We start from the raw sequence: 13,369 nt of genomic DNA, 5'->3' as shown, positions 1-13,369 counted from the left end.
GCTGATAGCCACGGAAGAAAGTTAGCAGAAACCCTGCAAAGTGTAAACAATAAAATCCAAGTAAGTAGCATGGTGAAGCCGTCAGCAAGAACCAAAAACATCATAGCAAATGTAGGCAAAATTCTGCTAGACAAGCTCAAGTATTGTGGCATGAGTGGGACAGTGCACAAATGGTTTAATTCATACCTAACTGGAAGAGTACAGAAAGTTGAAATAAGCAGTTCTCATAATATGCAAAGATCAGTACATTCCTCAAACTGGGGAACTATCAAGAATGGGGTTCCACAAGGGTCGGTCTTGGGTCCTTTGTTGTTCGTAATATATATTAATGACTTGCCATTCTATATTCATGAAGAGGCAAAGTTAGTTCTTTTTGCTGATGATACAAGTATAGTAATCACACCTGACAAACAAGAATTAACTGATGAAATTGTCAATAATGTCGTTCAGAAAATTACTAAGTGGTTTCTTGTAAACGGACTCTCACTGAATTTTGATAAGACACAGTACATAGAGTTCCGTACAGTAAATGGTATGACGCCATTAATAAATATATACCTTAATCAGAAGCATATAGCTAAGGTAGAATATTCAAAATTTTTAGGTTTTTCCATTGATGAGAGATTAAATTGGAAGAAACACATTGATAATCTGATGAAACGTTTGAGGTCAGCTACTTATGCAATAAGGGTCATTGCAAATTTTGGTGATAAACATCTTAGTAAATTAGCTTACTATGACTATTTGCACTCATTGCTTGCATATGGCATCATATTTTGGGGTAATTCATCACTGAGGAATAAAGTATTTATTGCACAAAGGCGTGTAATCAGATTAATAACTGGAGTCCACCCAAGATCATCCTGCAGACATTTATTTAAGGATCCAAGGATATTTACAGTAGCTTCTCAGTATGTATACTCTCTTATGAAATTTGTTATTAACAACCAAACCCAATTCAAAAATAATAGCAGTGTGCATAACTACAATACTAGGGGAAAGGATGATCTTCACTATTCAAGGTTAAATCTAACTTTGGCACAGAAAGGGATGAATTATACTGCCACTAAAGTCTTTGTTCACTTACCAAATAGTATCAAAATTCTGACAGATAACCAGCAAGTATTTAAGAAGAAATTAAAAGAATTTCTGAATGACAACTCCTTCTACTCCATAGAGGACTTTTTAGATATAAATTAAGAAAAAAAGAAAAAAACCAAACAAAAAATATAAAATATTTTAAAAAAGTTGTTATATTAACTTAATTATGTTGTTAAATTAACTTAATTGTGTCATGTATTGGAAAATTTGACTCGTTCCACATCATTACGAAATATCGTATTCATGATCCATGGAACTAGTATTAATCTAATCTAATCTAGACTTAGAACGCAAAACGTTGCTGGACAATGATTTTATCGTAAGTATAGCAGGCGCAAATGACGTGGCGTTTAATGAAGCTGAGACCTGTGTCGAAGGCTTGTCCATGTTTCTAGAGCAAAAAATTACTAAAAATACTGTTGTTGCTACCATTCCACATCGGCATGATTTAACATACCATTTGTGTGTTAACAAAGATATCAGAAAAACAAATGCATAGATTAAACTGCTTTGTTCAAGATATGAAAAATGTTAGATTTTGGATATAGAGACATTAGATAAATGCATGCATACTGAACATGTATTACATTTGAACTAAGAGGGGAAGCGATTTTTGTGTGAAAGATTAAATGAACTGATTACAGAAAATATCGAACTAAGTACCCTTATTTACGAAAACAGTTCATTCTCAACTGATGCCAACTCACTTAAATACTGTATCCGGTGCCAGCAACATACAGAGTGTTCAACACATCAGCCAGACAGAACCATTGGAATCTCCAGCAGCGACCATAAAAGTGGTGAAGCAGCCAAGAAGAAAGATAACTTCCAGGCTCCAGGAGGATTTTTGGTATCGTTCAATGCAGAGGAAGAGGATATAGCAGAAGTTCTGAAGCTCAAACCAACAGTAAGCCTACATGTCCACAGTGAAAGTACCCTGATACCAAGTAAGCCTAATCGTAAAAATGGTGCAGATTTAAGAAAGACTAAACCACTCACAATTTTCTATCAGAACATTGGCCTAAGAGGACTTAAAAATTCACTAGACCAGCTACTAATGAACATAAATGATATTGAAAGAGAAAAGCAACCAGATATACTATGCTTCACTGAACATCATGTCACTTGTGGTATTCACATGTTGTGTTTAGACAGATTCAGTTTAGCATCTCAATATTGCAGATCCAACATGGAGAGGGGTGGAACAGTGATTTATGTTAGAAATAATGTAGTATTTAGAACTCTTGATGTAAGCAAATTTTGTATTGAGCAGCACTTTGAAGTTTGTGGTATAGAACTGGCAACAAATAGTGTATCAATAGTCATATTATCAATTTATAGAGCACCTGCAGGGAATCTTGGAATCTTTCTCAAACAGATTGAAGCAATGTTATCAAAATTGTACAGAAAAAACATTTCAGTCATAATACTAGGCGACTTTAATGTAAATTTCTTGAATGAAAGTTATGACAGAATGGAGCTGGAGCAACTAATGAGCTGTTACAATCTAATGCAAGTAGTTGAATTTCCCACTAGGATAACTGACCACTCCAGTACTCTAATTGATAATGTGTTTGTTGATAAGTCTAGGCACAGTAGCTTGCCAGTCAGTCAAGTCCTAAATGGGCTGTCAGACATGATGCTATACCTCTGACAATCCCCCATTTAAATCTTAACAGAAAACCAAAAGCTATCTTGAAAAATGGGAGACCAATAAATAAAGAAACAATGGAGACATACAGGCAGAAGCTACAGATAGTAGACTGGTCTGAAGTATTCAACTCAGCAGATGTCAACACAAAATTTAATGTATTTATTAATTTAACATCAAATCTTTTTGAGGAAATCAAATAACAAAATGAAAACCATATGGAAATATGTTAAAAGCGAGACGGGGAAAAGCCTATCTGCCAAAGAACTGATAAGCTTAAGAACTGGGAGCCTTTCGGTAGATGCTCCCGAAATGGTGGCTAATATCTTTAACAATCATTTCCAAACAGTCACCAACCAAATGGGATGCCAGGGTTCTGTAAAGAAAGCTACAGAATATTTGCATAACACCTTAACTAACAAAATAGATGAGATGCATCTTCGAAAAACTACAGTGGTAGAATTAGAAAAAATAAATATGTCTTTAAAATGTAAAAATTCTGCTGGAGTTGACAACATTTCCAGCAAGTTTCTGAAATATTGTTGTAAAGAAATAAGTACAGTCCTCTGCCATATTAGTAATATGTCATTGGAAGAAGGTGTTTTTCCCAACAGGCTAAAATATGGGCTTATACGACCAATTTATAAAAAGGGAGAAAAGACTGAGGCTACAAACTATCGACAATTTCATTACTCTCAGTTTTCTCCAAGGTACTAGAAAAATTGATGCATAGCAGAATGGTTGAGCATCTTAGTAAACATAACATCCTGAGCAGTAGCCAGTTTGGCTTTCGGAAAGGGGTATCAACTGTGGGTGCAATACATGCCTTTGTTGACAATGTTATGGAAGCCATAAATAATAATATGATGACGGTTGGAATATTTTGTGACCTGTCAAAAGCTTTTGACAGTGTAAGTCACAATATTCTCTTGAGTAAAGCCAAGACCCTAGGAATGGGTGGAACCGTAGGCACGTGGCTTGAATCCTATGTGTGTGGTAGAAAGCAGAAAGTAATCGTGGAAGGATTGCATGGTGGCCAGGTATCTTCAGAATGGGGCTCCATTACTGCAGGAGTACCTCTAGGCTCAGTATTGGGACCACTGCTCTTTCTAATATTTATAAATAACTTAGTGCTATGTACAGAATATGGGAAAATACTCATGTTTGCTGATGACACCACTTTATCAGTTAATAATCTCTCAGGGAATGTGTCAAATGAGGCTGCAAATAAAGCTTTTGCAGATTTGACAAACTGGTTTGAAACCAATTGCCTTACAGTCAACCTAAAAAAGACAAATTACATTCATTTCTCTTTTAACACAAATGTTACTAATGAAATGAACGTAAAAATGGGTGAGCACAAGATTTTGAAGGTTGAGTCTGCCAAATTCTTGGGTCTGCATCTAGATAGCAAAATGAAGTGGCACCACCATATTCAAGATCTGTCCAAAAGGCTAAGCTCAGCAACGTTTGCCTTAAGAATAATTTCAGACACTAGGGAAATGAGCACAATAAAAACTGCATATTTTGACTATTTTCAATAACTTATGGCCTATGGTATAATATTCTGGGGAAATCAACCAATAGCAAAAAAAGTGTTCCATGCACAGAAGCGAGCAATAAGAATTATGTGTGGAGTACATCCTAGGCACTCGTGCAGGGATCTGTTTAGAGCTCTACAAATACTTACAACACCTGCCCAATATATTTTTTCCGTGATGTGCTTTGTTTCAAAAAATAGCAACTTATTCAAAATCAATAGCTCTTACCACAGTTATAACACCCGAAGAAAACTGGATATCCATTATGAGCTAAAAACGAAAATCATGGTCCAGAAGGGGGTTTTATACAGTGACACTGAGATTTTTAATGCCCTCCCACTGCATGTGAAAGAACTGTTGGGAAACATGCCAAAGTTTAAATAAATTCTGGAGCAATTCCTTTTAGATGAATCTTGTTACAGTATTGATGAATTTCTTAGCAAAAATGCATAGAATCTCTTGTTTGTGCTTAAACCTGTAGGGGTAATTTCACTACATAAAGGAAAACACTTGTGTGGAATTTATACTGTGAATGACCACCTTTATTATACCGCACAAACACACTTTATACATACGTTAATGCGGGAAAACGAACACTCCTCGTGTCCTCCAAAGAACCCCGTTCGTAAAGAGAATCTCTCAGTGTCTTGTCGACTATTGACTTGTCACTCCCACACAGTTTCCCCCCCCCCCCCCCCCCTGAAGTGCGGAGCACCCGGTATGGTGGGGTACTTAAACTTCACCTCTCGGCCTGCCCGAGTGCGGATAGTGCGGGTGTGGGTGCTGCTTGCTGATTCTGTTGCTGCATTAGGTCCCCTGGTGTGGGGCTCATGTGGGACACAGCTGTCTGGTTCTGCGGAAGGTGTGGGTTCGTTGCAAGTTGTGTCTGAAGTCGTCTGTGAGACTGTTGTCGGTGCTGTCATTGTCCAAGCGGGTTTTACTCGCTCAATGGAAACTTTGGTCGACTTTCCCTGGAGGAGGATATCCATTGTGTGTGTGTCCCGTCCTAGCACTTGGTATGGTCCAGTGTACGGTGGCTGCAACGAATGACGTACCAGGTCTGTGCAGAGCATGATGTGGGAACAAGTATTGAGGGACTTGTGTATGAACACTGGGTGCGTGCCGTGCTGAGACGTCGGGGCTGCACGTAGTGTCTCTGTCTGCTTCCTCATTTGTTGCAAGAGGTGGGGTAGTTGTGTGTCATCTGGGAGGGAAACTGGTGCAGGGAATTCTGCTGGAACTCGGAGTGGTTCTCCGTATACCAACTCTGCCGAGGAACAATTGATGTCTGTTTTTAATGCGGTCCGTAACCCCAACAAAACCAATGGCAACGCTTGAGTCCATGAGTCCTCGTGGCACATCAGGGCAGCCTTTAAGGTCCGGTGCCACCTTTCCACCAAACCGTTGCTGGCCGGGTGGTAGCTAGTAGTACGGTTTCGTTGGAAGCCGCAGAGTTTTGACAGTTGTTGGAACAGTGTTGACTCAAACTGGCGTCCTTGGTCAGTGGTAACGAAAAAGGGCACCCAAAACGAGCCATCCAAGTTTCCAAGAATGCGCGTGCAGTAGTCTCTGCACAAATGTCCCTGATTGGTGTAGCCTCTGCCCACCGCGTGCAACGATCCACTGCCGTAAACAAGTACCTGTAACCTTCTGAAGGGGGGAGGGGTCCAACCAAGTCAATGTGTACATGCCCAAAACGTGCTGTTGGGTTTGGGAATTGTCCTACTGGAGCGTGAACATGGCGTCCCACTTTGCTACGTTGACACTGATAGCTGCTGCGGGCCCACTCCCGTGTATCTTTCTTGATTGAAGGCCACACAAAATGGTCCGACACTAATTTCACTGAGGCATTGGTTCCCGGGTGTGCCAGGTTGTGAATGCTGTCGTATACCTTTCGTCGGAACTGGGGGGTGATGTATGGGTGTGGTCTAACCATGGAGGTGTCGCACCATACCTTACATGGGCTGCAGGGGACGTCCACAAGTTGTAAACATAGGCCAGTGGACGGGTCCACCAACAAGGATTGCAGCTGCGCATCTGAAGCCTGAGCCCTTGCCAATTCGGAATAATCTAACATTGGACTTATCCCATTAATACGTGAGAAATAGTCTGCCACAATGTTTTCGGCACCATGGATGTGACGCACGTCTGTCGAAAACTGGCATATAAACTCTATATGGCGGGCCTGGCGGGGGGAACATGAATCACTGACTTTGTAGAAAGCTGCCACGAGAGGTTTGTGGTCATTGTATATGGTGAATTGCCTGCCCTCAACTAAGGGGCGGAAATGCCTGACACTTTCATACATTGCGAGGAGTTCCCTGTCATATGCACTCCAACGAGTTTGACTCATCTCTAGTTTTTGTGAGAAGAAACTTAGTGGCTGCCAATGACCCTTCACTCTCTGGTGCAGTGCTGCCCCGATTGCGACTTGGCTTGCATCCACTACTATGGCTAGCTGAGCTCCTGGTGCAGGGTGTGCAAGCCCCACTGCGTTGTGAAGGCTGTTTTGCAGTGCCTTGAAAGCCGAGTCCATCTCGGGTGTCCATGGGAGTGGGCGCTTGCCAATTTTGTTGTGTCCGGCCAAGGCATTGTTCAGTGGCGTCTGGATTGCTGCTGTTGCGGGGAGGTGGCGACGATAGAAATTTATCATCCCTAGGAACCGTCGGAGATCGTGGTAGGTTTGAGGCCGTGGTAGGGTACGCAACAACTCCAGCTTCTCTGGCAGTGGGAAAATGCCCTGAGCTGACACTTTATAACCCAGGAAGGTTACAACGGGTTCCCCAAACATGCACTTGTCCTTGTTAGTGTAATTCCATGAGCACTAAGCCTGCTTTGCACCTCGCTTACGTGTTTCTGATGGTCAGAAACATTCTCCGAAAACACCAGAATATCGTCTAAATAGGCGAAACAATATGGTAGTCCTCTTAGTACGCTGTCTAGGAACCGTTGCCATGTCTGGGCCGCATTTTTCGGCCCAAATGGCATCACCAAAAATTCAAACAGCCCGAATGGGATTGTCACTGCAGTCTTTGGTATGTCCTGCTCTGCCATTGGGATCTGATTATAAGCCTTACGGGCATCCAAAACACTGAATATGGATGCCCCGGCCAGTGAATGGGTGAAATCCTGTATATGTGGCACAGGGTATCTGTCTGGAACAGTTCGGGCGTTCAAAGCTCGGTAATCACTGCACGGGCGCCATGACCCATTCTTTTTATGGGCGAGATGCAGAGGAGAGGACCACGGACTGTTGGATGGCTGTATAGTTCCTTCCTGTAGCATCTCGTTGAAAATGGCCTTGGTTTCCCGCAAGCGATCAGGTGCAAGCCTGCGAAAACGTGAGGAGACTGGTGGGCCTGGAGTTGTACGGATGTGGTGCACCGTCTCATGCTTCGCCCTGCTCTTTCTTGTTCCCTGTTGTGGTTTGGGTGTCGCCTTTGTGGTTGAAACAGCAGGAGCCTGTTGTTGTGTCGTTAACTGTTTTGATGTCGTTTGAGCCATGTGCCGGTCAGCTTCCTTCGTTGCTATGGTGTCCTCCCAGGTGGGTGCACTGAGGTTATCTACCCTTTGGCATGCATGAGAAGTCAGACGTCCTTGTATTCCCGGAATAACAAATCCATTGACAGAATGGACGAGTTGTGACTTGTGTAAATCCACGGACAATGCATGTTTTGCCAGGAAATCAGCACCTAGTATAGGTTGGTCGATAGCGGCCATAACGAAGGTCCAGTTGCATTCTTCTGGTAGCCCAATGTCCACTGGCTGTGTTTTCTGTCCATATGTGTGGATGACTGAATCGTTGACTGCTTTCAAAGTGGTCTCTTCAGTGCGTTTGTCTGAAGGGAAGAAATTTACAGGCAGGTTCGCTATTAAGGAGAACATTTTCGTGCAGCAACAAATAGTCAACGATTTTGAACAGTTCACAGTGCCACGGACACCTACATCTCAAACCGACTATTTACAATTTGTACAGAAACCAGATGGCAGTTATAAGAGTCGAGGGACATGAAAGGGAAGCAGTGGTTGGGAAGGGAGTAAGACAGGGTTGTAGCCTCTCCCCGATGTTGTTCAATCTGTATATTGAGCAAACAGTAAAGGAAACAAAAGAAAAATTCGGAGTAGGTATTAAAATCCATGGAGAACAAATAAAAACTTTGAGGTTCGCCGATGACATTGTAATTCTGTCAGAGACAGCAAAGGACTTGGAAGAGCAGTTGAATGGAATGGACAGTGTCTTGAAAGGAGGATAGAAGATGAACATCAACAAAAGCAAAACAAGGATAATGGAATGTAGTCTAATTAAGTCGGGTGATGCTGAGGGAATTAGATTAGGAAATGAGGCACTTAAAGTAGTAAAGGAGTTTTGCTATTTGGGGAGCAAAATAACTGATGATGGTCGAAGTAGAGAGGATATAAAATGTAGGCTGGCAATGGCAAGGAAAGCGTTTCTGAAGAAGAGAAATTTGTTAACATCCAGTATTGATTTAAGTGTCAGGAAGTCATTTCTGAAAGTATTTGTATGGAGTGTAGCCATGTATGGAAGTGAAACATGGACAATAAATAGTTTGGACAAGGAGAGAATAGAAGCTTTCGAAATGTGGTGCTACAGAAGAATGCTGAAGATTAGATGGGTAGATCACATAACTAATGAGGAAGTATTGAATAGGATTGGAGAGAAGAGAAGTTTGTGGCACAACTTGACCAGAAGAAGGGATCGGTTGGTAGGACATGTTCTGAGGCATCAAGGGATCACCAATTTAGTATTGGAGGGCAGGGTGGAGGGTAAAAATCGTAGAGGGAGACCAAGAGATGAATACACTAAGCAGATTCAGAAGGATGTAGGTTGCAGTAGGTACTGGGAGATGAAAAAGCTTGCACAGGATAGAGTAGCATGGAGAGCTGCATCAAACCAGTCTCAGGACTGAAGACCACAACAACAATAGCGAACCAAATTTCCGGACGCTCGGGAACGAAAGGTGGGGGTCGAATTCGTAACCGCGACGCGGGTGGCCCACGATCACTGGCGAACGGAAAGTGCAAAACTCGTGGGAGCGGTACCGACGCGGGTGATGAAAATGGGAGCACTTTGGGTCTGATATCGGCGTGTCATGCGCGCTGGTTGTGCGAGGCAATGTCCTGTGGCGGTGGCGCGGGAGCCGCCGGCACACGCGGCACAGTTGGAAACGTAACGTCGTGGGCAAAGTCGGTTTGAGATGTAGGTGTCCGTGGCACTGTGAACTGAGGGTTTTGCTGCATCGTGTCGAGCTCCTTTTTGATGTTTTGGATGACGCCGTCGATGTCGCGGAAGAGGTTCTGTGCAGACGACATGTCGATACGAGACGTCGCGGAAAATATCTCAAGAAACTTGCCTACTGTCACACTGCTTAGTTACGGGGTCACCACTTATGTTGGGGTAATTTCACTACATAAAGGAAAACACTTGTGTGGAATTTATACTGTGAACGACCACCTTTATTGTACCGCACACACACACTTTATACCTACGTTAACGCGGGAAAACGAACACTCCTCGTGTCCTCCAAAGAACCCCGTTCGTAAAGAGAATCTCTCAGTGTCTTGTCGACTATCGACTTGTCACTCCCACAAACCTTACTGTGTGACTTCTACAGTTGATTAATCATACTCTGTAAGTACAGTGTAACTTAATACAATACCCAAATTTATGTATGACTGTATATTCTTTCAGATGTCCTGTATCTTAACTAATATGTAAGGGTATATGCTAAACTTCACAGTTTTTTAAATCTAATGATAAGATCAATGTATCTGTGCACAAAACAATAATCTGTTAAAAACCTTGACTCGTTCTATATCCAGGGATATGTTCCCATATGGATCTATGGAACACGATATAAATATGGGGTTGGGGAAATTACCCACTTACTATATCCAAAAGTTCATCTAATGAGTAGAAGGAGTTGCCATTAAAAAATTCTTTTAATTTCCTTTTAAATGCTATATGGCTATCTGTCACACTTTTGATGCTATTAGGTAAGTGATCAAAGACTTTTGTGGCAGCATAATTTACCCCCTTCTGAGCTAAAGTTAGTTTGAACCTTGAGTAGTGAAGATCATCCTTTCTCCTAGTGTTGTAGCCATGTACACTGTTATTACTTTTGAATTCGTTTGGATTGTTAATAACAAATTTCATAAGTGAATAAATATATTGTGAGGCTACAGTGAAGATCTCTAGCTCTTTAGTTGGAGAGCAGGGAGAGAGGAGAAGATTGAGGAGGAAGGGAAGAGGGAAGGGACAGAGAGAGAGGCTGTGGGAAGAGAGGGGGGAGAAGGACTGAGAGATAGAGAGAAATTAAGATTGTGAAAAGAACGTACACACACACACACACACACACACACACACACACACACACATATACGCTACCAATACATAACACACTTATAAATTGTTCTACTGTATAGAAGCAAATGGCAACTGGGTACGGTGTCAGTTTCTCTCTGAAGTTATTTTTATTACCTATTAAATTTTTTACATCATAAAATCAAAAATGTTTTTGATTGAATACTTCACTCCTTTCTTTGCCTCATTATGGCTATGTGGAAGATGGGGATAGGTCATGTTGCCTTGTAGTAACATATTTATGAATATTTGTGCTGGTGTTGAACTGTGAATAATTGCTGTCTTGCAAATACAGAAAGGAATAAATTCATTTATAGGTTACAGTCAGCATACTCAACTTTTTAAAGAGCTGTCTGCAAGAAGTTCTAGTCCTTCTGTAATACAAATGTTTGTTACTGAGTGAAAGTTTTGTGGATCAATTTCAATGAACTTTCAATTTAGGTGTTTGAATTGTGCTCTCTTCCAGTCATTAGAAACAGTTCTCTACATGAAGTATAGAACAATTTTTTGTTAAAATTCCATATATACCCTAATAGGGGGTCGCTTGCTACACTCTGTACTATGGTGACACAACTCTTATTCATACAATGTCATGTCAGTAGAAGACCAATGTAGCCTCTGAAATCTAGTAGACTGACAATAATATGTTGTTATATTGGAAACACGAAGTTATGTATTATAGGAAAGTCAAGGTGTGGGCATATCTACAGCCAATAAGGTTTGTTTGGAAAACAGTCAACAAATAACGTTACTAGTAGTTGGAACACATTTTAAATGTAGGCACTACATGGACCTAAAATGACTTAAAGCACTTATTTCCATTTTCTATAGACAATAGATTGAAATATAAACATTATTTAGACATATTGGTAGGCATTTTGCCCACTTTCTGCATACCGCTATTTTAATCAGTTCTTACTTTCTTGTAATTTTTCAAAATCACACAATTAATAAACCTGTTCATTGGGACTTTAATTTATTTATAACATTGCTTTTAATATGTGTCACTCTCATGTTCTAATTTTATCTGTCAGCAGTGTCTGACACCGGTGCTGTACTGTTGCAAATTTCTTTGTGTTTGAAACTCTAACCATTCTTCTCCCCTCTATTTTCTGTTTAATTTTCTATTTTATTCTGTCCAGTGTCTCCATGACTATGACAAAAAATGTAGACATGTATGACATATAATGGAGATTCATAGCAGCTTAATAAGTGAGCTACAGTGAAATACAAATAATGTGATTTAACAAGTACCCCTCACCTACACATGTAGTATTATCAGGTGCCAACATATAGCGAGCATGACAACTGCATACATATCCTCCAGCTGTGTTATGGCAAAAATGTGAACAGCCACTTATGCCTCTACTGCATTCATCAACATCTTCACAACTTCGTTTTCCATCATTGGTTGTTATCTCCCATCCAGTGGGACATTCTGTTCTGCAGTGGTAAGATCCAACAGTGTTAACACAGCCAAGTTCACAGGGCTTTGCGTCAAGGTACTCTGCTTCACACTCATCAATGTCTGTAGATAAATAAGAATACTGTATTCATTATTTTGTGAGATGAAACACTCATATGTTTGGATAAACTTACAAGTAACTGTTCTATATGCTGAAAACATTGGAGGTGAAACATCTAATACAGAATTACATTGTTGACGTGAGTAATAATACATAAAAAATGATACGTTAAAATGTAGCAAGGTGGAACAATTCCATGGCCTGTAAGTCCATTTTTTAAATAATTATTTTTTTCTTTTTTCTGTTTTATACATAAAACATGTACTTTAACTGTATATGATCTCCAAATTCTTACATGAGCTGTAATTTTGAAAATTTTAGTCTTCAGTGTATAATTTATGGGCTGCCAGCAACAACAGTATGAATAGTTAGGTAGAAATATTTTACTTAGAGAAATATTCTAAATTTACAAATCTATAAAACAATGTGCATTTCAAAATTTGAACTTGCTGTTAATTATTTGTTTTTATTTTGACATATTTTATTAAAAAGTCCTCAGGTTTCTCATTCACACAACAGTGTTTAATTTTTTCTGATAACTGTGTAATTCAAAACTTATCTGTGTTCAATAGTATCGTAGTTCATAATGTTCCAATTTGAAATTTTAATGTTGTTGTATTGTAACTGTAAATTTTCTGATCCCAAAACTGTAGGCTTTTACAAAAAATTATGTTAATTAATGAGATATTCAGATTGAAAATTTAACTTTCCAGGAAATTCTTTGGAGACTTTTGTAGGTCCAAGAGCACACCAAAACTTCCATGCCTTAAAATAGGACAATAAATTATACCAATTAAAGAATTTCTGTACAGCAGCTAATCAAGAGAGTTTTCTTGCCTAATGTGTTTAAGTATTCTGCTCTATTTTTTCCCTCTTTTTATTTTAATATCCAAAATGTTATAGCTTCGTATTTTATGATTTGTTATATCTGTCATATGAACATACCTACATAGACATCCTACAGAATTCCAACCCCCCAGTTCTGACCAAGGTTTTCACAAGATTTCCTCTGGTTGTAAGGCACATGCGAGAACTGAGAGTCCACTCCCAAATATTCCCAACAAGGACTCCCGTTTGCCCCACTGCCAGCTTGCCTGGTATTTTGGCTGAGAACTCAGAGTCAGTCTGCATCCAGCTGTCATTTAAACCTTTGTATGAGACTGTAGTC

General features: G+C 40.3%; 1 protein-coding gene across 5 annotated transcripts in view; it reads right to left on the bottom strand.

Moving 5' to 3' along the window:
• LOC124789756 overlaps positions 1-13,369 on the bottom strand; it is a 346,576-nt gene that overhangs the window by 24,298 nt on the left and 308,909 nt on the right. For all 5 annotated transcript variants that reach the window (XM_047257227.1, XM_047257213.1, XM_047257219.1 and 2 more), the window contains one exon: positions 11,937-12,203. In XM_047257227.1, the coding sequence (XP_047113183.1) occupies positions 11,937-12,203 (267 nt within the window). The remainder of the gene's footprint in view (positions 1-11,936; positions 12,204-13,369) is intronic.

The sequence above is a fragment of the Schistocerca piceifrons genome, chromosome 1, assembly GCF_021461385.2.
Source record: "Schistocerca piceifrons isolate TAMUIC-IGC-003096 chromosome 1, iqSchPice1.1, whole genome shotgun sequence".
Lineage (NCBI taxonomy): Eukaryota > Metazoa > Arthropoda > Insecta > Orthoptera > Acrididae > Schistocerca > Schistocerca piceifrons.
This window is presented reverse-complemented; position numbering and strand designations above follow the sequence as displayed.